Raw genomic sequence first — 24117 nt, forward strand, 5'->3', positions numbered from 1 at the left:
AGGAGGAGGTTGTGGTTTTTACCATGACTTAGGTTTATAGGGTTTCGTTGAAACAGCTAGGTCTATGACTAGGAAGCGAGCTTCTCCCTTTCCAGCTCTGTGCTCTTCTGTTGCTAGAGGTCACTGTCATGAAATAATTCTTGTGATCTCATTACTCAGAAAGTTTTCCTGCATAAAAATTCTGTTTAATGTCAGCATAGTTGATTGCAAAGGTGCTTTTAAAAACTAATGTCTGTTCATTAACTTGCAAGAAAGGTCAGAGCTATGTAGCCTACTTTGCTAGTTCCTATACCTTTGACAATATTTGCAACCTATGAAAGGCAGATGCATGATGTAAGATGCGATGGAAGATTTTCTCAGTGTGGAGGGAAGCTGATTTGTCTATGTACTCTGGAAGTTTTCACAAGACACTTTTCTAAATTTGCATAAATTAAAACCAAAGTTGCTCTACCAAAAGGCAGTTTCAGAACAGTTGTTTTTCTTAGAAATTTTTAGAATTAGGGGCCTAATTGTAAGTATCCGTAACAGAGCCAATTTTTAAAAGGAGGAATCTCACGCGTCCTATTAACTGAAAGCCTATTTAAGTATATTGGATCCTTCAAGGGCTTTAGCTTTGGATCTCTGCCAGTGCCACTGTGGAAAAGAGCTGCTACTTTTAAAGTTTTGTTTGTGTATTTCTAGAATTACCAGAGGGGAAGCAGTCGATCTCCTGGCAGCCTGCAGACTTGGATAGGAAATAGAGCTTGAAAATGTCATCTATCCCACGGTTCCTAGGAAGTTTATGGGCATCACTTTAAAGTAATAAACATCACAGTAATAATTCATGTTATAACTTCAGTCATTTTACTTTATTTTCTAGTTGTAATGCCTGCTTTATTTCCCTCCCCCTCACTTAGTCTTATTTCTCAATATTTTGAATTGGTAAATGGAATCAGCTGGATAATGCTAGGCCTGGTAACCTGGCATGTGTGTCCAGCAGAGTGGTAGTGTGGTTGGAGCGGGAAATGAAGGAGATTGATTAATGTGAGTTGTAAGAGTTTAATCTCATCAGACGGACAACTCATACAAACTTAGCTAATAATGGTAGGTTTCTGTATTAGATGTTTATACTGCCTGACTTTTTGGTTAAGACATGAGAAGAACATAAAAACAGCACAGAAGATATTAAATAGATTAAAAATCTAGGGAATTAATGGATTTCAAATTAACATTTCTTTTAGGGCTTGTCAGAAAATCCCAGTGTTTCTAATGAAATAATACAGATAGATTACCTTCTTGACTTGTACTATTTAACGTTTTTTCAACCACATGAAAGTAAGAATAGACTTACTCTTGGGTCTGAGACATTCACTGGGAGACCAATAGCCAAAGGAGGCCAGAGGTTCCTTGATTGCTTAAGAAGCAGAAGTGGGGATGGGGCGAAGTCCATCTGCGTTTCTCTGTTTGTGTTACACATATACTTCTGTATGTTACAAAATAAAGGATTCCATCCTCAGAAATAGTGTCTGAAAATGACTTGGATATTACAGAAGTTGAACATGAGTGCTTGGTGTAATCCTTCTGTGCAACAGGAAGGAGCACAGGTTTGACAGGTGCTGAATTTGGGCCAATAACTAGGAGAAAGTAGAAATAAGGCAGGGCTCTTTAACAGCAAAGGTAGATGGGAACAACATTAAGCTCTGAAACTTCTTGTTCTTGTGCCTTTAATTGTGAGCACTGCTGCAGTTTGTAGCAATCGCTGTTCCTTCTCCTGCCTCATCAGTATCGTTTCTTTTTTGTTTTACTACAGTTCCTTGAAACATGTTTTCCTTTGAAACACTGAGTTAGATTTTCCACTCGTACTGGTTTTTATACAGCTTTCTAGTGCAGAGGTTTTAAAAGCTGCTGTAGAAGCAGGATGACAAAGTCCTGTGGCTTCAGTGAGGTGAATTTATCAGCAGTATGCTGTTAGTGTCAATCAGAGTTTTGAGCACCGCTGGTGTTGGAAAAAACACTTAAATGGGAGTCTGTTAAGACAGTCCTTGTGAAGATAGCTGAGAAACATTGAAAGGACAGAAGAATAAGGTCGATTTTTTTTAAAGATGAATAATGATGGAAGGAAAAGAAGATCAGGTAAGTCCTCAACTAAGTAACCATATTCAGTAATGGGACAAGACTGAGAAGGCAGCATCAGTAGGTATGCCATAAACTTATGGCAGGAGGGGATGCCTTCAGTGTAAAAAGGTGCTAATGAATTTGTAGATCCCTCAGGCCTCTGTTAAATACAAGGAAATCAAAGTAGGTTGCAGTGCTGGCTTACAGTTCTGACCTTGAAATGATGGCTACTATTCCAGTGCGTAGTCTTGGATTTTACTGCAATGACAGTGATTTGGTTTAAAGCAAACACCTGTAATTATTGTGTTGTACTTCAGAAAAAGTATTCTGGACTTGTAAGAAAGAAGAAACCTGAATGGTCGGAAAGATGTACAGTCTGTAGTGAATATGGACTTCTGTTTGTAGTTGGATTTGAGTATCAGGGATTTAAGCTGTGAAGTACTTGGAAATTACTGGAATCATTAAATGCATCATTTGGATTGTAGCCTTATTACTTAGTGTGCAGAACCAGTGCTGTTCTGAGAAAGAACCGTTTTCTGCCTGAAACGAAGTCCATCCAGGAAAGTTGAAAGTTTGGCTGAAGTGCATAGGTGTTGTTCAAGCGTATTATTTGTCAGAATTGCTTTGTTCTTTCCTCTTTCCCCCAACCCCTTTTGGGCCCCTTCCCCTCTTTTGGGGCTTTCCTTCCTCTGTCTGTTTCCTTACCCACTTCCCTTTCTTTTTGCACCTGCTCCCCCTTTCCAGTTCTTTGTAATATTTTAATATACTCTATTTATGAAAGATGATGTACAAAGTAGCATATCTACAGTTAGACAAAAAAAAAAAAAAGCCGGTAAGGAGTTGTTGATCTTTAGGTGACTTTCAGGTGCATCTGCCTCCTTCAGTGTGCATTGTAATGATCAGGCAGAGGATAGAGGCTGCTGTGAACTGAGTGCAAGATGAAGTTATTCCCTTTCAGCTGTTGTACTGTTGTAATTAGCATTAAAAAGAAAATATTTAGCAGTTAGCTTGTTCTTCATAATGGCAATGTTGAGTGTTGGCGAAGAGAGCCCAGTCTCCTTGAAACAACTGAGGTGGTTTTTTTGTAAGATTCTAGGAATCTTTTTCTTATTCTCATTTTATTCTGTATAGATTATTTGGAAATGCAAAATCTCTGTGCAGCTGTAATGTAGAAAACTTGCCATTTCATTTTATGGATGATGTTGTGGTCTTTCATTTACAGCAAAGCTACCTCTATTTTATTATTCTAAATTTGACAGAAAGCAAAAACTTCTTGTCAAAGCTTATACCCAAAATCTGGGTAAATAAACTGTATATTTATGTTATTGTAAATGCCTCATAAATCTCAGAACTATTATCTCTTCAGTAACATGATCTCTCTGCTAATAAAAAAAAATATCAAGGTGTAGTATTTAACAGCTTATTAAAATACATTGCTATAAATAGCTGGAATTATATAATATAGTAGCATGTTTATATAACTTCAAATAACCAGGATGCTTTTTTCCATATATAAACCTAGTTATTTTTAAAATTCTGTTTGAAAATGAGCTTTTTGCACCGTGGACAGCAGTTATATTTAGTAGAATATATTTACTATTTCAGCTTAAATTGTGTTACTACTTAAATTAATGGAACATTTTTCGAGGTCTCTTTTTGAGAGAGAGAAAGAAAAAAACCCAGAAGTTCCCAATTTGTCTGTAATCAAGTGTTGTCTTCAACCAACACTTTGTAAACTTTAATAATATCCCCTCTTCTTTTTTCTTTCTAAACTTCATAATCCTAGTTTTTATCATTTTCTCTCCACATGGAAGTCTCTCCATCCACGTATAATTATTTTTGTGGCCTGTTTCTGGATCCCTTCTCTTTCTTCTATAACTTTTAAAATAGGGTGGCCAGAACCCAAAACAGGTGAGAGTACCTTTGATTAATATACCAGCATCATAATGTCATTGTTGTGGGCTTTTTCCATCATCAGCTGTAAGCATGCTAGCATCCTATTTGGGTTTTTGACTGCTCTTGTCCATAAAGCACCTGTTTTAGTGAAGGTTTTATCTGACTTCATTACAGTTAATTTAGAGTCCTGATATTTATGTTTAAAAGAACCCATTCTGTTCTTTCATATATTGTGGGTTATATGTCCACTGATATTTAATTATGCATGAGATTATGGTATTCATTCGCAGTATCTGTCTACCTTCCTTTCTGAAGTCCTTTTCACATTCCTTACAGTTTAGTTTCATTCCGATTAGCCAGAGATACTGAGTGGTGTCTGAAAATTATTTCAGACTTTGTTATCCCTTTTCATGCTTAAATAGGCTTTCTTCAGGGTTTTCTGGTATAAATTCCCTATTCCTAACAAGTTCTTCATTGGGGAAAAGTATGCAAAATTATACCTGCCATCTATATGTGTCATTTGCTTTCGCAGGTGAATAAAAGCTGGGTAAGTTTTTACTTGCTGACATTTCAGTTAGGATCAAGGATGAGTAGTAATTCTTGTCTTGCCTGATGAATTTCTTTGATAATAACGAAACCTTGTTTTTAAACTTTTTTAAATAATGCTTTTATTTTCTCTTTTTTCTTTAACTAAAGCTGATTCAACGGGTACTCACTCTCTATACACAACATACAAGGACTATGAAATCATGTTCCACGTTTCTACTATGTTGCCATATACTCCAAACAACAAGCAACAGGTAAGATGGACCTTACCTATTTAGAACTATTTTTCCTCCATCTCAAAACTAGTTGAACTATTGAATATTTATGACAACTTTCATTTGTTACCAGCAAAGAAAACACTTACAGTCAAAAGTATCAAAAGTAAAACCAGCCATCTTTGGGTCAGGAAGATGAGCAAAACAGATCATTGTAGGTACATCATAGGTAGATTTTTCTCCATAGGACTATTTTCTATTTAATTATGCATTATTTACTGAAATTTTGATGTAAATATACCATAATGTCAGTAGCGCATCTGTGTTACATAAATAAGAGTTCATATGTTATGTCAAAAGGACCATGGCGTACTTGACGTGATTTTCAACCTTCTGCAGCAAAGTCCATTGCACTTTAAGGACTGCATTCAGCAAATTGTAATATGCAGAGAATCAGAGGTGATGAGTGGGTGGTCCAGCACACTACACAAGAAGATGAGACAAAATCCTTTTTTTTGTTTTAATTTTTTTTGTTATACTGAAGAGCTATGTAGGTTGAACTGCTTTGTTACTCTGAAGTACATGGTCCTGTTAAATACTAGGCCATCTTGTTGTGTATGATGCATTTTACTCTAGATACCATGTTATTTCGCGTTTCTAAAAATAAAATAGAAATTTCCTTTAACAATAAAAGATAACACAGCATTCTTTTTAGTTTGCTTTTGTACACTAAATGTTATACTGCTTTGTAGTTTACCTTTCTCTCTTACTGTAGTCTTGGATTTACTGAAGAAGCCTATCAGAAAATTATTATAGTGTGTCTTAAGGACAGCGACAACTATTTTCAACTTGAAATAAACCTACTTCTGGCTTGTAAAAATGTGTGAAGTGGGGAATGTCTTCCAGCTTCCATGTATCACTGATTACTCTGATACTAGCAGGTTTTGTTGTTGTTTTTCTTCTTTGTTTAGCTTAAAATTTTCTGTAACAAGATCTTCCTGTATGTTATGTGTAGAAATGAAATTGTTATGAAAATGAAAATGCCCATACCTGAAATTTGTCAAATTAATAACTAACATTCTCATACTTATCATACAAATCCTCAGCTGTTTCTGTTTTAATCTTGAGGTATCATTTGGAATAAAAAAATCAAACAATAGTAATTCATAATAATCAGAAATAAAGAATTGAAAATTGTGAAAAGACAGTGTCTTAACCTATGCTTTTTTTTTGTTAAAGCTTCTGAGAAAACGACATATTGGAAATGATATTGTGACAATAGTTTTCCAGGAGCCTGGAGCACAACCATTCAGCCCAAAGAACATTCGATCCCACTTCCAGCACGTCTTTGTCATTGTAAGAGTGCACGGTCCCTGTACTGACAGCGTTTGTTACAGGTAGCTATCAATAGGTTCACTGAAAACATAGAATTTGAGAGCAAAGGGAGGGGTCATTACTCTTTCAAATTCTCAGTAGGGAAACATAATGAAAGATAGGGGTCGAGGAGATTTTGGGTCATGCGAATTTAGAACACTTTTTAAAAAGTAAGTAGACACACATGAGTATGTAAAGGAAACACATCCAATGAGGAAATTAATGCTGTCAATTGGTGTGTGCACACACACATACATATATTAAAAAAAAAAATCAATCATTTGGGAATGATTTTAAAATTCTGTTCTCACTTCCTTTTTATTCTCTTCATGAAGAGTATGCTAGAAGAGTATTTCTATTTTGATTCTTATGAATTCACTTTTTGTTCGGATAATTCAGACCATCTGAGCTTATGTTCCATTTTTGAAATTAAGACAATGAAAAAGTATTACTAACCTTTCAGAAAGAAGCTAAGTTCTAAAATAAGAAACATTTTGTCTGAAATATCTTCATTACTTACCTCATTTCAGTCCAACAAAAAAATTCCAGAGCATTATGTAGCAAAAAAAAAATCTTAGTGTGACCTTAAAGTCAATATGATTAAAATAGAAAATGGTAATTGATAGCAACATATAATAAAAAATTGCAAAATAAGATCCCTATTAGGTATACATTTCTTAACGAAATTGAAAGCATATAGAAATAATGGTTTTGAGTTACACTTTTTTACAATCATTGAAACTTTTTAGCTTTGTTATATCCTGAACTCTTAATGTATTTTTATTTCTAAATGTTGACTGATCTCAGGAAACTTTTCTAAAGCTTTTTTATTTAAAATATGAAGTGTCAGAGTAATGGATTTAGAGTAGTTATCTTGAAATGAGGTAGCCTTAGAATTAACTTGTCTCTACTGAAATACAATTGTTTACCTAAGTATTTCGTTCAGTCCAGTGCTTATTTAGAGGAAGAGCTAAGGCTGAAGTATCTGAGATGGTGTATTCATGTTTTTCAAGCAAGTATAGTAAGGTTTAAAGGCTTTTCCCTCCACATAAGCTTTTGGTAAAGCTCACACAGCACTTCTGGAAGTGATGATGAACTTTGTACATGTATTAAACTCTCCTGGAGTAGGCATGTTCATGTTGATAGTCATTTCAAGGCAGCTTATTGACAAATTCCACTGCTACATAATTTATGTGGACATAGCTTGTTCTTAAACTTTTAGACATATGTTTCGGCTCTTATTCTGTACACAAACTGATTTTGAAGTAAAGGGAAAGTGGGAAAGATAACCACAAGGACTACAGATGCCTTTTTTGTTTGAATTGGGTATTACAAACACAGAGAAAGATCTGCTTTTTGTTATTATTTTAAATAATATGCATATTTTCAATTTCTTTCTTTTAAAAGGCATGGGAAAGATACTTGTTATACTGTAATAAATTTTAATATCTCAGGGTTCTATTTCTGACCTTCAGACTTCTGAATCGCTTTCATTTTTCAAGTGTTCACAACTACAAGGGCTGGAACCTTACTGGTTACTATTAGTGAATAAAATTTGAGAATTTCAGCTTTAGTGATGCTACAGGCTTAAATTTTAAGGAGGGGGGGGAGCAGGTAGGAAAAAAAATTGTGAGAGTGTCAGTGTTCATTTTGATACAGGAGACTGCCAGAGCATTGTATGTTCTGTGTACTGTCCTTAAAATTAAAATCCTTTCTTTTTTTGTCCTCTCAGTGCAAACACTTCATTTAAATTTATAGAATTCCATTATGAAAAGTTTTTCTAGGAAACTTTTCAAAGCAAGTTTGACCTCTTTTTCACTGAATTATTTGGAACAGTTTCATAGATTCATAATTCTAGACAAAACAGGAAGCCATATAGCATAAAAATGTACTGGAAGTTATATTAAAAACTACATAAAAGGAATAAAATCAAGCACTGTCTTGGCCAGTGATTCTCCCTCCCAGCTAAGATAAACAATATTTCAAAAGTCTGGCTTCTCTGTTGGCATCGTTTGCTTTTTAAAACTTCTCTAGCATATGTTAAAGATTAAATTCTTATCCCTGTGATTCATGATATTGAAAACCTAATCAAACAAAATGTCACTTGTAGTTTTTCATTATATCCCGTAATTGTGTTTAACGCTTAGGCTTCTATCTCTTAATAACAGACCCTTTAAGACCACTGAAGATGATCAAGAGTCAGATGGGTATATCATTAGCACCCCCTGTTGCATACTTTTAGATATATTGGCATACATTTGAAGGAAATATGACAGTCAATGACAGCTTTCAATATCAGTTACCAGAAAATATGATTAAAAAAAGCAAAACCAACAAAACCAAACAAATAAAACACCCCACCACACGAAGCCAGAAGATATGGTTTAAAGACTGAGTGACTTAATTTTTATTTTTGGTGTTCCTGTGTGCCTCATCCCCAAAAAGCTTTACTAGTATTTCTGCAATCTCAGTTGTTGATTTGGGGGGGGGAGGTGTGGTGTGTAATTTCTCATGATGAGAGATTCAGTAAGTTAGAATAAAGTTTGAAAATAATACCAGCCAGTTTTCCAAATGAAACACCACATACATAACAGAATTATTAAGGTTGGAAAAGACCTTTAAGATCATTAAGTCCAACTATCAACCCAACACCACCATGCCCACTAAACCATGTCCCACAATGCCTCGTCCACACATTCCTTGAACACCTCCAGTGATGGTGACTCCACCATCTCCCTGGGCAGCCTGTTCCAGTGTCTCACCACTCTCTCAGTAAAGAAATTTTTCCTAATATCCAGCCTGAACCTCCCCTGGAGCAACTTGAGGTCATTTCCTCTTGTTCTATCGCTAGTCACTTGGGAGAAGAGACCAACACCCACCTCTCTGCAACCTCCTTTCAGGTAATTGTAGAGAGCGATGAGGTCTCCCCTCAGCCTCCTCTTCTGCAGGCTGAACAACCCCAGTTCCCTCAGTCGCTCCTCATCAGACTTGTGCTCCAGACCCCTCACCAGCTTTGTCACCCTTCTCTGGACACGCTCCAGCACCTCAATGTCCTTCTTGTAGTGAGGGGCCCAAAACTGAACACAGTATTTGAGGTGCGGCCTCACCAGTGCCGAGCACAGGGGCACAATCAATTCCCTACTCCTGCTGGCCACACTATTTCTGATGTGCTCATGTTCCATCATGTTTTCTTTATAAAACTCTATTATCATGATATTTTGGCCAAAATTAGTTAGTGCTTTTTCAGATCTAGTTATAGATACGTGTAAATCATATTCAAACTGTCAGAGCATTTCTTGTCACAAAACTGTTGAAGTACAGTTGTCAGTCTTAGGACAGACTGCCAAGTGAATGATACTGGACTGGAATGGCAAATCTTCAGTGATGCCAAGCAACTCTCATCCTCTCTGCATCAAAAGAGGGTTGACCAGGGAGAATATCTAAGCTTGTTGGCATTGCCTAAGGCAATCTTATTGTCAGTCCATCACTCGGTACGGAAGCTAAAAGGAAGAGTTGAAAAAGAAAGCATCTATTTCTAATATATGTCTCCAAACGTCCAAAAAACTTCTTATTTCTAGTATTTTGGAGTCTGCTTCTATCAGTAGCATGCAATATCAGCTAGTGGGGTTTTTGATCCAGACATTTAAAACATAATCAGTAGTGTGGTGTCTATATGCATTCAGTCACCAGGAAGATGATTCTCACAGTGAAACTGGCCTTGTGAGATGACTTTATTGTCTTTGTTTTTAATGTGTCCATTTTAACTATGTTTCTAGTATTGATCATATACTTCACATTGCTTTCAGATGAGCCTTTCAGCTTTAGGTAGCTAAATTATAAGCTAGCCTTTGTAATAGTGTGTGTTAGAAATTTTCTGCTTATAGTAAAAACAAACAAAATTCAGAACTACCATACATGAGTGATTACTTTATCAAAAAAGCATGATTTTGCACTTGAAGCTCTCTTTAAGCTGTGGTACTGAGGATGACTCAAAAATGCCTAAATGCAAAAATAAGTGGCCTTCTGTAAGGGGGACATAATCTCCACACGGGCAAGATTAAAATGTAAATATAGTCGTATTGCTGAGAAAAAGAGAGAATAATTGAGGGCTTAAGGAAAAAAGGAAATGGATTTTCTGTATTCAAAAACTGCTGAATTTGCGTACAGTGAAACACTCTGATTCTTCCTTATTCTTTTATATCTTTTAGTGTTGCTGTGACAAGATCCAGAGATGTACCATCCTTTGGACCACCTATTCCAAAAGGTGTCACGTTTCCTAAATCAAATGTGTTCAGGGACTTCTTACTAGCCAAAGTCATTAATGCAGAGAATGCTGCTCATAAATCAGAAAAGTTTCGTGCAATGGCCACCAGGACCCGTCAAGAGTACTTGAAAGACTTGGCAGAGAAGAATGTCACCAACACACCTATTGACCCTTCTGGCAAGTTCCCCTTCATCTCGCTTGCTTCAAAAAAGAAAGAAAAGTCCAAGCCTTATCCAGGAGCAGAGATCTATAGTTCTGGTGCTATTGTATGGAGCGTCCACGCAAAAGACTATAGCAAGGGTATGGAAATAGACTGTCTCCTAGGCATCTCTAATGAGTTTGTAGTCCTCATTGAACAGGACACAAAAAGCGTGGTGTTCAACTGCTCCTGTCGAGATGTGATAGGGTGGACTTCAACGGACACAAATATCAAAATATTCTATGAGAGAGGTGAATGTGTTTCTTTGGAGAGCTTCATCAGCAACATTGATGATATCAAAGAGATCGTCAAAAGGCTGGAGGTTAGAATGTGTTATTTTGTTTGGTTCCTCTTCTTTGCTTTCTCCTCTCGCCCCAGTGCCAAGTAAGGCTTCAATTTAAGTAATGCTTGGGATCCCTAAAACTGTTCTAATTGTTTATCATGAAATCTGTAAGGACTTTCCTGCTTCTATTTCTCAAAATCCAATATTGCTTTCACTTTTATCGGATACCAGCCAACCTCAGCTGGTGTTGTGTGTGTCAAAAATGTCTTCATATATATATGAAAAAAGAAGCAAGCAGGGCCTTCAGATGCATAAATTGCTCCTGCACGATAAATACCAAAGTGTCACCTTATTTCTTTTCCTTGTTTTCCTTCCCTTTCTTTGTGTTACAGGCTTGTTGTATCTTGTTTCAAACGAAGCTGTAACACCTTTGAGGCTGACTTAGTATGTTGCCAGCAGGGTGCAGTTCCAATCCCTGTTGCAACCTTCAGATACTCTCTGAATGCATGTGATAAACTAAAAATGCAGTGATTCATGGTATCTGTCTATAAAACATCTGTCCGTGCTCATTTTTTTATCCAATTAAGTTATGAAAGAATGTGTTATGTTTCACTGTCTTTCCTGTAATTTCACAACTGTAGTTGTATAATGACCAGGAAAAAGGGAAAACCAGGCCCTGTTAAATTGGTCTTGACGGTATTGATGCTCATGGTACATAGAAATGTTGGCATAGACCACGGTTTAGTGTGCTTTAGTAGCTGCATGCCACCACATTCGGACTGAAAGTAATTTTGCAGTTTACTGAAACAGCTAGAAGTGTAGAATGGTTTTTTGGTTACTAAAGCGTAAAAGATAAAGTAGAGATGCTTGTGTAACTCTATGTGTTTTTCTGTTGTGTGCTGCCATGTATGTTCTAAAATTCCTGTGGTTTCAGTAAAAATTTCAAGGCAGAACTTGGGTAACCAGATTTTACTGAAAATACTAGTTTGAGTGACAAGACCCATTTCAGCTGATTACGTATCCAGGACTGTGACACATATTCCTTCGTTGTATCCCACCATTGTCTTGGGAGTTGGTTGAGTGTACAAAAATGGAGCCCTTAAACCTCTATTAGCACTGAAGGTCTCCCCATGCATTAAAATCTGTCTTCATTTCAATTCACAGCTTGTGACTAAGGGCTGTGAAACAGTGGAGATGACTCTGCGTAGGAATGGTCTGGGTCAGCTTGGTTTCCATGTAAACTATGAAGGCATTGTGGCAGATGTTGAGCCCTACGGCTATGCATGGCAGGCAGGACTGCGACAAGGCAGCCGGCTGGTGGAAATCTGCAAGGTGGCTGTAGCCACTCTGAGCCACGAGCAAATGATTGATCTTCTCAGAACATCAGTAACAGTGAAGGTTGTCATCGTCCCTCCATATGAGGACTGCACACCACGCAGGTATTGTATAATAGCTGCATTTGGTCTGAAATTATATCTTGATTTGTGAGGTCGGGGGGAAAGAAACATTCCAGAGTAAGTGTTAACCTCCAAAAAAACATGGTATAATTATAATATAGTATCCAATATTGTAAGGTGAAAAAGGAGGGCAGGAAAAACTGCCCATATTCAGACTCCAAGCCCCACAAAGTGTTCATTGAATACCAGAATTTAATAAAATGTACAAAGAACCTTATGTATCCTTTAAATTCTGTGGAATTTAACATGGAAATCAAACAACTTTTTGACAGTTGTTTGTTTATGATTCCTCAAAATTAATTGTACATTTCCCTCCCTGATTTCCCATTTGTTGTTAGTTTGCAATGTCTGTGGATGTAATTCTTGAATGCTATGAATAGACTTACATTCTTCTCCTTTCACAAATAAGTAAGGCTGTAAATGATGAGAGTTTATCAAAGCTATGGATCTGGCCAGAGAAATTGCTGCAAATTGTAATTCTTCTTTACTCAGTAGTAGATCTTGCTGCATCTCTCTCGCTTCCCATCTGTGTTAAGCCTGAGGCTTCTGTCAACTGTATTATTGTTTTTATAGCTTTAAAATGTTGCTTGATCAGAAATAAGCAGTAATGCGTGCTTTTTTTCTAAATGGGACATTAAGTCCCTCCATTTTTCCTGAACTCGCACTAAAGCTTTTTATAATTTTTACTGCTCTCATCTGAACTCTCTGCAGTTGTCTGTAGCATTCAGCCACATCACTAAATCCGATTCCCATATTCCTGACATCCTGTATTAATATCTTGCAAATGCTATATGATTAAAATGGAATGATCTTTAATAGACTAAATTTGCCTGCAGGCTAGCTCAGGGTTTATGCTAGATTTGCCAAGAAGAAAGTACAGTTATCAAAGTCAGCGTGTTCCTTGCAGTGAGAGACTGAGAGCATTTTTGCGCTGCTGTTTTCTAATCAGGCAATATCTTTGTAGGGGTAGATGCTAAATCTTGGTATACTTAAGGTTGCGGCTGAACTTAAATGCATATTTATTACATTGATATGAAATCGTGTCTCTGAGCAAAGACCTTGTACTTGCATAAAAGAAGAATCCATGTTTGTTTTTAGTGTGAGCCATATTAACTCCTTTTGTAAATGGCAGCAAAACAGGAGCAGAGAGAAAAGGAGTTTTATTTGTCCTTTAGTTGTCAGTGGAAAATTGAATACATGTCAGGGATTAAAATGAGCAGTGGCATAAGGTCACCCATGAGGTATTTGGAAAGCTTTTGTACAGTATTTAGCAGCCCGAGCAAATGGAAAGTTCAGCTGCAATCATAGCAAAAGGATTAGAGCAGAAAAATCTGTGTGGAAAGCACAGATCCTATTATTCCTGAACTAAATTAAGTACAGCCAAAAGCAGGCTTAGCTTTAGTGTATCCAGACCCATCGCAGGAAGAGAAATTACTGCACGTTTTGAAATAATGTACTCGGCATCAGTGAGTTTTGTTGTCTTGTAGTGAGCAAATGTTTATGGTGGGTTATAGCCTACTTATGAAATTTTTATTTTTGGTGTTCCTGTGTGCCCCATCCCAAAAAAGCTTTACTAGTATTTCTGCAATCTCAGTTATTGATTTGGGGGGGGAGGTGGGATTTCTCTCATCATGTTTAAGGATTCGGTAAGTTAGAACAAAGTTTGAAAATAATACCAGCCAGTCTTCCAAATGGAACACCACATACATCACAGAATCACTAAGGTTGGAAAAGACCTGCAAGATCATCAAGTCCAACCATCAACCCAACACCACCATGCCCACTAAACCATGTCCCGCAATGCCTTGTCCACATGTTCCTTGAACACCTCCAGTGATGGTGACTCCACCACCTCCCTGGGCAGCTTATTTCAGTGTCTCACCACTCTCTCAGTAAAGAAATTTTTCCTAATATCCAGCCTAAATTGATAAAGCAATTCTTAATCCTGCTTGCTGTATCCAAAATCATTAAGGTTTAGGAACTGTGTCTTGAATTTGTAGCTATCCTACATATATTACTGGAGACTTGACTTAAATCTTTGCACAAAGCGATTTTCTCCTTTGGCAATCAGTCTTCCAAAACAGGAATCCTTTCACTGTGTCCTCTGGAGGTCATTTAGTACTTCTACTACAGTAACTCCTACAGACCATAACTAAAATGAAGATCAGTTCTGCTTGGTATAGCACATCCATATGAGAAGCAGCCCCTATCCTAATAAATTGATTGGCACAAAGTTGGAGGAAGAGCAGGGGTGCAGTTAGATAAGATGACTTGCCAACAGGCAGAGGTACAATGTCAGTAGCAGATACAAAAATAAATCCAAATACCCTGATTCACAATCTAATGCCCTACACAGAGGCAGGCCTTGTTATGGTTTTATCTCTACTAAAAGATGGTCATTAAAACATTGCCACTGAACTCATTTATCAGACTGATTGCTGACCTTGAAGTTAAGGACACAGCAGCAAGAGGAAATTGTGTATTCTTGCTTCTTAAACTGTATCTATGTCTGCAAAAACAAGGAGAAACCCAAGCTACTAAAGTATATAATCACTAGAGAAAGAATGGCAGAGACATAAAATATGAAGGGAAAAGAAAAAACAAGCATATCAAGATTTTAGTTAAGTTGTGAGTGGACTTTGAAAACAAACCTCCCGATCATCGCCATCTACCATGCAGTGGTTCACATCACAGCATGGCCTGGGAGCACACAAACATTTCTTTTCAGATGAAGCTGAACTACATGTGCTTCGGAAACATACTTCGTGCCTTCCAACTGCTAATTTAATTTGCAGGTCAAGACTAGAGGGTAGGCCAAAGTAGAACCACAAAATGTGTATATTGTGGACAGCAAGACCTCAGCACCAACTCTTTCACTTTGTCTACTCCTGTTAGACTGCACAACTTGTTATCTGGCTATGCTGACATTAGCAAGTTATCTGCTTTGTTTCGTATTTTAGCAGGGAGGAGATACTGATATTTCTGAGCACTAAGGGTATAATCATTTAGAGGAAGAGCTAGAAGTAGAAAATTTTACACTGTTTATTTTTCCTTCCCATTAGATAATGATGTGCATAGATAAACAAAGTAATCACAATAAGAGAAATACCAAAATTATCCTCACTGAAGCTGAAGGTCACATCTGCTTTCCAAATCTCTCATTTTAAATGTATGCAGACGTTTGCCCTGCATCTTATGTGGACTGCATTAGCTTATGTCCTGTTCTACTCCAATTCTTATGCTGTCCTGCTGCTGTACATCCTCAGGAGGCAAAGGGCATCTTTTGGGCTTGGCATCTAAAATTTATAGCAAGTGTCTTGTTTTCATAATGTGTAAATTTATCAACTGAGGTACTCCAAAGCCAAAGATGTTTGAAAATTAAGTGTAATGCATTATTTCAGGGGAATCTTGTCTTTTAATGGATGTCTGTTCATCAGAAAGATTTATCTCAAAAAGAACAAACATTTCAGGTCTTATTTGTCTGGGTGCAGGTAAGTTCTAAAACTCATGACTTTTTTAAATTATGAAGGGGAGATATCCTTCTAGCAGATTTTTTTAGCTTTTATAACCCAGTAATCAGATGAAGAGTATCAAAATTTGTTAAATATATGTTTCTAAAAAGTACAATCTTATATCTACTGTTTTATAGAGTTGATTCAGCTTCTGTCTTCGGATTTCTGTCCTTGTGAACAGGATATATTTATTTTATTTTTTTATAGCAGCATGTTAAATTTCTTCATTTCCAGGAGTTCTTCAGAAAACTACCGTATGCCAGTGATGGAATACAAAGTGAATGAAGGAATGTCATATGAATTCAAATTTCCCTTCAGAAATAATAACAAATGGCAGCGAAATGCAAGCAAAGGACAGGGACCTCATGTGGCTCAGGTACCATCCCAAATACAAAGTCCGGTAGCATCTAGGATTGGCTCTGGGAAAGGAGAAGGGAAAATGCCACCCCCAGAACGAGCAGCCAACATCCCCCGAAGCATCTCTAGTGATGGGCGCCCGTTGGAGAGCCGGAGGTATGTGTCGTCTTCACAAATGGCCTTTCAATGCTGCTCAGAATCTTGTCTGGAAAAAAGCACAATAGATTTATCTAAGTATCTGAAGACTTCTTTTAATCTCTGTTTTAGTTAGTCAAAAGGCAACATGAATATGAGTGAAACATTAGCCAAAAGGAAATACCTTTCCTGGCATGATTAACCACAAAATGAAGTGTTACGGGATTGCTAGGCTGTTTCCCTGTGTTAGATGGTATTCTAAAACTTCTGTATTGTTATTTAAGTTTTAAATGAGTTACAATCAAAGTTTTAGATCTAAGTGTTCCTGGAGTACTTAATTTTGAAGAAGTAAATAAAAATTTTAGCTTGTATATGGGCTTGGTGGCATTGCCTAAAGCTCCCAAGGCAGAAATAGCATCTAACAGGGTGATTAGCAAGAGAATTCTGACCAGCACAGAAAGCAAATATATCTGATTGGGGAATTTTCAAACTTTTTAGGCTAGAGAAGAGATTGTTTTAAGTTTGCATTTCTCTAGAGCATTTTGGGGTTTTTTGTTGTTTTGGTTTTTTTAAACAAGAAAGCAGTTGTTATTAAGATAAAGGTATCAGGCACATCCTGTCACAGTATTTTCATTCTTTCACAGAAAAAGATGTATTTGATAGTATTCCAGTGAACTGTCATTGTTTTGATTATCTATACAAATCTGTCACTGTCTCTGCATTTACAAAGAGATCCCTTGCAGGAAACAAACTTGTAGCTTGTGTTTCTTATTTTAGACAATTCCTTAAAATAAAAAAAAAGCTGTAGACAGATTCTAATCCTGTTTTACATTGCTGAAAGATACAAGGAGGTGGAAATAAGATGCATATTGTAGGAAATTTAAAGAGCGTTGTAATGATTTAACTTAAAGCATTTTTCACATCCTGAAGAACTGGGGATTAAAAAAAAAGTTCAAATACGGTACAGCTAGGACCAAGAAACTACCATGGTGAAATGGAAACTTCTGTGTAGGACACATTGTTAAGAAATGATAACAGTTGGTGAGGACTTCATTTTCTTTCTTTTTCATTAGACACTATTGTACTTCTGCACTCAAACTGATTAGAGAGTGCCCCCCCCCAGTTGTAGCTTTATGTAAGTTCAGTAAATGTATACTTAAAGCTTCCATCAGTGTGAGCTGCAAAAGAAAATTTGCAACAGTGAAAGCACTAATAATTTCACAGACAACCTGATAAGATTGTCTGTGAAAAAGGTTGCAGAACCTAGTGAGACACTGGACTTAGCTCTCTAATGGTATATTTGGACCAACATAATGGCATGGCTTCAGGCCATATCTGGCTGTTGCAGCTGAAGACAGGCAGATGCTGAATTTGAAGGAATAGGAGTTGGGGTGTTGTGGTTTTTTTTTTTTCCCTCTCTCCAGTGCGGTAGAATCTCACTCTGTAATTACAGAAGGCATAGTAATACCTGGGCAAAGTTTAAGGCAGTGGCAGAAGATCAGATTCAGTTGAGTTGCTGGTTTTTTCAGATGCTACCATCTCTGCATGGTATTAACCAGAGAGTTTTGTCTAGAGTGTCGAGTTGGCTGTTCCATGACTCGTGCCGAGAAGAGTGAGCCTTTGGCTGCACTGAGAGATGGAGTATTATTAACTGTGTTTTTCTTGTGCATAAAATCCTATGTGGGCAACATCACACACCTAAAGCATCCAAGATTTATCCAGTCACTGGATGCTTCTAGAGGGGGGTTATGGCCTGTCAAATGTTTGCAAAGTGAAAATTACATTTCCATATACTCAGTATTTGTTTTCAAAAAGTGAAACTTTGACTTTCCATTTCCTTCATTTTCAAGGCATGTAGCTGAGGGTTTTCTCCTGTAGACATTCTTTTAAATATTTTTATTATTATTATTCAAAAAGGGTTCTATTAGATCTTTTCATCCTTAAAAGTATATTATCAAAGTAGCTTTTAAGTTTCATTGGGAATTTTTTTGGATCCCTGAAAACTGTCTTCTCTTATCTTTCCGGTCTGCTAAACATGTTAGTCTTGGCTGGATCAAGTTTAAATATAATAGCAGCTGCATAAGGTTAACGTGTTCCCAGTTAAAGTGAAGAAAAATACATTTTTGTCATTTTAAAGGAACACTGGAGGGGGGAAAAAAAGCAGTAAGCTCACTCCAAGACTCATTTGTCTTTTCTCTGCATGATAAAAGAAAGCTTTGATTTTGGGGAAACCCAGATACTTCTATTCTTATTGTGTAAAAATCTCTAAAATCAACAAAGATGAGATTTTCATAGCCCTCTTAACTACTGTCTCATTTAATTTTTCACCACTGACTTTCATACTTTCCATAGCATAAAGATCAGTGCATAAAGATCGAGCATTTACCTCAGTGCCAGGGAAGATTATGGAGCCGATCATCTTGAGTGCCATCACATGGCATGTACAGAACAACCAGGTGGTCAGGCCCAGTCAGCACGGGTTTATGAAAGGCAGGTCAAGCTTGATCAACCTGATCTGCTTCTATGACAAGGTGACCTGCTTAGTGGACAAGGGAAAAGCTGTGGATGTTGTCTACCTAGACTTTAGTAAAGCCTTTGACACTGTTTCCCACAGCATTCTCCTGGAGAGAATGGCTGCTCATGGCTTGGATGGGCGCACTCTTCACTGGGTGAAAACTGGCTGGATGGCCGGGCCAGAGGGTTGTGATGAATGGAGTTAAATCCAGTTGGTGGCCGGTCACAAGCGGAGTCCCCCAGGGCTCAGTACTGGGGCAGGTCTTGTTTAATATATTTATCCATGATCTGGATGAGGGGATCAAGTGCACCCTCAGTAAGTTTGCAGATGACACCAAGTTGGGCAGGAATGTTGATCTGCTTGAGGGTGGGAAGGCTCCGCAGAGGGATCTGGACAGGCTGGATCGATGGGCTGAGGCCAATTTCACGAGGTTCAACAAGGCCAAGTGCCGGGTCCTGCACTTGGGTCACAACAACCCCATGCAATGCTACAGGCTTGGGGACGAGTGGCTGGAAAGCTGCCTGGCGGAAAAGGACCTGGGAGTCCTGGTTGACAGTCGGCTGAATATGAGCCAGCAGTGTGCCCAGGTGGCCAAGAAGGCCAATGCCATCCTGGCCTGTATCAGAAATAGTGTGGCCATCAGGAGTAGGGAGGTGATCGTGCCCCTGTACTCGGCACTGGTGAGGCCGCACCTCAAATACTGTGTTCAGTTTTGGGCCCCTCACTACAAGAAGGGCATTGAGGTGCTGGAGCGTGTCCAGAGAAGGGTGACGAAGCTGGTGAGGGGTCTGGAGCACAAGTCCTATAAGGAACGGCTGAGGGAGCTGGAGTTGTTCCGTCTGGAGAAGAGGAGGCTGAGGGGAGACCTCATCGCGCTCTACAACTACCTGAAAGGGGGTTGCAGAGAGGTGGGTGTTGGTTTCTTCTCCCAAGTGACGAGTGGTAGGACAAGAGGAAATGGCCTCAAGTGGCCCCAGGGGAGGTTCAGGCTGGATATTAGGAAAAATTTTTTTACTGCAAGGGTTGTCAGCCATTGGAACAGGCTGCCCAGGGAGGTGGTTGAGTCACCATCCCTGGAGGTATTTAATAGATGCGTGGATGAGGTGCTGAGGGACATGGTTTAGTGATGGACTTGCCAGTGTTAGGGTTGCGGTTGGACTTGATGATCTTAAAGGTCTTTTCCAACATAAACGATTCTTTGATTTTATGATCACCTAGCAGGAGGTGCTGGAGTCTGTGCATGTTTCTGGTGCAGGTAGCTGCGACGATGCTCCGCTGTGCTTTGATCCCTATGATTTGTTCTTTGCTCAGCTCTCAGTTGGTTGGAGAAATGGAGGACCAAGGGTAATATGGGTACTGGGATCTATACTGGTGGTCCCTGTGATCCAAAAAGTGCCCTCTAATTAACATGATTATAAACATACCATGGTATACAAGATGGCTACCTCAGTCTCTCTCTTGCTGCAGTATTTATGTTCTATAGAGCAATTTTAAGGGGGTTTAGAAAAAAGCACCTGTCATTATGGCTCATTAGCAAAGCAATAGAGATATTCTAGATTTCCTTACTACCATTAGAGCTTCACTTTTGAAAAGAAGGTACTGCCTAGGTGTCAGTGGGGCTGGAAACTTACCTATGAAGATCAGCATCAATAAGCAATTTCAGTACTAAATTACAGCTGTAACCTCAATTTTATTCATCGGTTGTAGTCTAGATATCACTAGCTATCACTTGTGTTTCTGCGGTGCTGAGCTGCAGTTCAGACTTGTTGATGTTTGACTGATCTTAATACTTAGTTGTTCTGAGACTGGACGGGGCATTTATCCCTCTCTGCTCCTGCCTTTTGACTGCATGTTCTTCATTCATGGAGCCAGGCACAGTGACAGTGATGGTAGATCTCATCTGCCACTAAGAAACAGCGATCTATAGTTTGTGATCTATGTTTTAAGGGACGTGGCAGCTGAGACAACCCATAGTAAATTGATCTCCATGGCTCTTTGAGCTCTGAATCTGAGATGATTTTTGGAACTAGCGCTGATAGCAGTTGCCCAGGACCACAGAAGGTCTGTACTGTCGTTAGCCGTAGCTCCAGCGGGTGCGATTTCAAAGAATAAAATAGAGGCATTATAATATTTCTGATGTGTCAGACCTGACATAGTACTCATTTTAATGGTAACATATCAGAATAAATCCCAGACTTATATTAAGTTTTTAGGAAAAAAAATGAAGATCCGAGAGATTTAATTTGAACAAAACCAGCTTAATAGACAAGCATTTCCCTCTTTGAGTACAAAGTGCTCTCAGAGTACAAGGGCTACAGGTGTAACTCTTTTTGAATTACCTGCTAGTGATATTTGATGCCTCTAAATAGGCATACTGAGTGAAATAAATTTATTTTTTACCTTTGTTGATATTTTCACTTTAGTCCATTTAATTATATTTTAAAAATAAATAAAAGCTGCATTACCGGTCTTGAGAACAGGAGGATTTCACTTCATATACATAAAAACATCTTGCCTCCGTATGGAGACTACTGTTGTAGCTTGCTTGCTTGACAGTCCCTGATTCTCAGAAGGGAGACAAATGCCCAGGCCTGTGCCTAACCAGCAGAGGATATAAATTTGCCTTTATAGGATTGTCTTCATGTATCCAACTCACTAGCTTATACTTAAATTCTCCCTGTTCCTCATAATATCCTGGGTCCTTGAATGCATATTTGTAGGCAGGAAAAATAACCTGAAACTTTATAAATTTTAGAATAAGTCTCTAATGTTACTGCAACATTAAGACTGAAAAATCTAATAATATAAATGCAATGAATTCCAAGTTATGGCTTCTTTCACAACATTTAGTTCACTATATAGCATATAACCCAGAATAAATATCAGAGTGATACATTAAGGAAAACAATAATAAACCACATATATATGAAGTATGCCAGAGCTAATGTTATTATAGAAGATATAATTTTAGAGCTTGATTATTTTATTTTTTCTCCTCCCAATTTTCAGTTTGTATTTTGTATACTTGGTTTCCACACTTCATTAAGAAAAAAATGTGCAGGGAAAGGAGATGAGATAGTGTTAGATGATAATCTCATCTTAATTAACTTACCGTAAACTGGAACCAGTCTTAACTAAAACTTGATTCAACAAACATTTGGGAAGTGTGAAAACCGGTGAGCAGAGCATCCTGCTGGACTCGTGCACTTCAGTGTGCAGTTCAGTACTGTACTGGATGAAAGCTCAAGGCTCTAACTAGAAAATGTCTGAGCACGGCCAATACTTTAAACCAAATGGAAGACTGAATTATGGCATGACTGCAGTCAAGCACTGGCTGTAAAATTCCACAGTCTGGCAGTATTAGAATAATGTTGATAAAGAATGGTTTTAAGTCTTACTGAGGACTTCAGAGCACAGTCTTGCCTGAAATTTCATGTTACTTTAAACAATGCCAGTGTAATCAGTGACAGTAACTGTTCCAGTAGTAGTTTATAGATTAATTCCTGCAGACAGATTCTGGTTTAAACTGTTCCCATGTTATATAAAAATCTGCATCTTCTGCTGCTTAGCTTGGATCCGCGACTTTTTTTGTAATATAAACAAGCAGGTGTCTGTGCTCATCTTGCCGCTTGTCAAGTGAGCATTGTAGCACACGCATTGCCTACCTCACAGGGTATGAGGATTTGTTATTTTAAAGTTTTTATGACAGTCTTCAAATTAAAACATGTACTAACATGAGATTATAAATTATGTGTTTCCTACTGGCACTAGGACCTAGAGCTGGATGTAGCAGTGGGAAATCAGTGGTTTGTTGGTTCACCAGGCTGTATGGCCAAACTCTTGTGTTCCAAAAACATGTGAGAAGAGCCATGCTGTGTCACGTCAAGAGTTGGTGTCTCTTGTTTGGCAGTGACCATCAGCAGGGACCAGGGAAAAGCATAAGAAATGCTTACAAGTATAAAGGAAGCCTCCTTACCAGGTCCGACAGTCTCCTGGCTGTCTGCTGTTTAAGATCGCCTGGAGCCGGACGAACCTGTACCACATGTTTAAGAGCTGTGGATGGTACGTCCTCATCCAGGTGCCTGCTAATCGGTCTCTTGATAGTTCCAGCTCTCCTGCTTGTTCTTTTGTCTTGAGGGGTAATGAATAATCATTTTGTTTGCTTGACCCAATATAATTCATGTTTGGACAGATTGAAGCAGATGTGATAAAATTCTCTACAATCTGTGGAGCCATATAGCCTATTCAGAGTTTCTTCATATGGAAGCCATTCTGTAACTCTGGTTGCCCGTTGCCTGCCTCTGTATCTTTCTTGTTATAATATGTGTTTTCTGAAATGTGAAGATCAAATTGAAGAAAAATATTTGAGAAGGTATACAGTGTGGTGTGAGAAGTTACAATATGACAGCGTAATTGCTTTTTCTGTTTCATTCGCTATCTCCTTCCCCAAAATTGCTGATGTTCTTTTTTCCTTGTTGAATGGTTTGGTTTCCTTTTTAACATGAGAGCATTGAGTCAGTGTTTTCAGAGAACTGTCACATCTTGCAGTATTATTAGGATTGCAGAAATCAAACACGTGGAAGGTAAGCATGCCAGAATTAAGATTTGCTGTGCAATTTTATTCAGAACTCTTGTGTAACCGTATTTTCTGATACTTCCTTTGATTAAATTACGAGAATTTCTTTTAACAGAGGACATCTGCCTCATTCAGTTCACACGGTGGATGCAGCTCATTAAAGAAGAGCTATTTAATATTTTATTTTCCTCTTCATTACTCTATCCCTTATTTACTGGATGGCATTCAAATCCTGTTGTAAAGATGCAATTATTAATTCCCCTCTAAGCTTTACACTGACGCCCATTACTTTAGTTTCTGAATACTTCACGGGTATTAATTAAACTTAATTTTCAAAACTCTTCTGAGAAGAGATGTCTTTGGCCCTCTTCAGATTAAGAACAAAGGTAGTGAGAGAAATTATGTTCTAATCATTTGCTGTGTCCTATTTTGGGCATCTCATATTTGGAAGTGTGCCCAGCATTGTTAATATTTTATGTATTCAAATTACAGCTTCAGTTGACTTCAGCTGTTTTGGTAAGTTTTCAGCTCAGAAGTAAATTGGGCCTTGGAATCAAATAAGGCCTTTGAGAAACTTGCAATTAGTGACAATGAATGAAAAATTTTCTTTAACAAATATGCCAGTGGTCATATTGAGGAGAGCTGCAGCAAGTGTAAGATAAGAATTCAGTTTGCTCAGTCAGCACTGAAATGC

The 24117-nt window shown here is 38.0% G+C and overlaps 1 protein-coding gene across 3 annotated transcripts in view; it reads left to right on the forward strand.

The window, feature by feature from the left end:
• Positions 1–24117, forward strand: part of SIPA1L1 (signal induced proliferation associated 1 like 1) — a 78293-nt gene that overhangs the window by 20840 nt on the left and 33336 nt on the right. For all 3 annotated transcript variants that reach the window (XM_059819357.1, XM_059819358.1, XM_059819359.1), the window contains exons 5-9: positions 4687–4790; positions 5991–6148; positions 10334–10910; positions 12036–12310; positions 16075–16353. In XM_059819357.1, coding sequence (XP_059675340.1) covers positions 4687–4790; positions 5991–6148; positions 10334–10910; positions 12036–12310; positions 16075–16353 — 1393 coding nt within the window. The remainder of the gene's footprint in view (positions 1–4686; positions 4791–5990; positions 6149–10333; positions 10911–12035; positions 12311–16074; positions 16354–24117) is intronic.

The sequence above is a fragment of the Gavia stellata genome, chromosome 7 (assembly GCF_030936135.1).
Source record: "Gavia stellata isolate bGavSte3 chromosome 7, bGavSte3.hap2, whole genome shotgun sequence".
Lineage (NCBI taxonomy): Eukaryota > Metazoa > Chordata > Aves > Gaviiformes > Gaviidae > Gavia > Gavia stellata.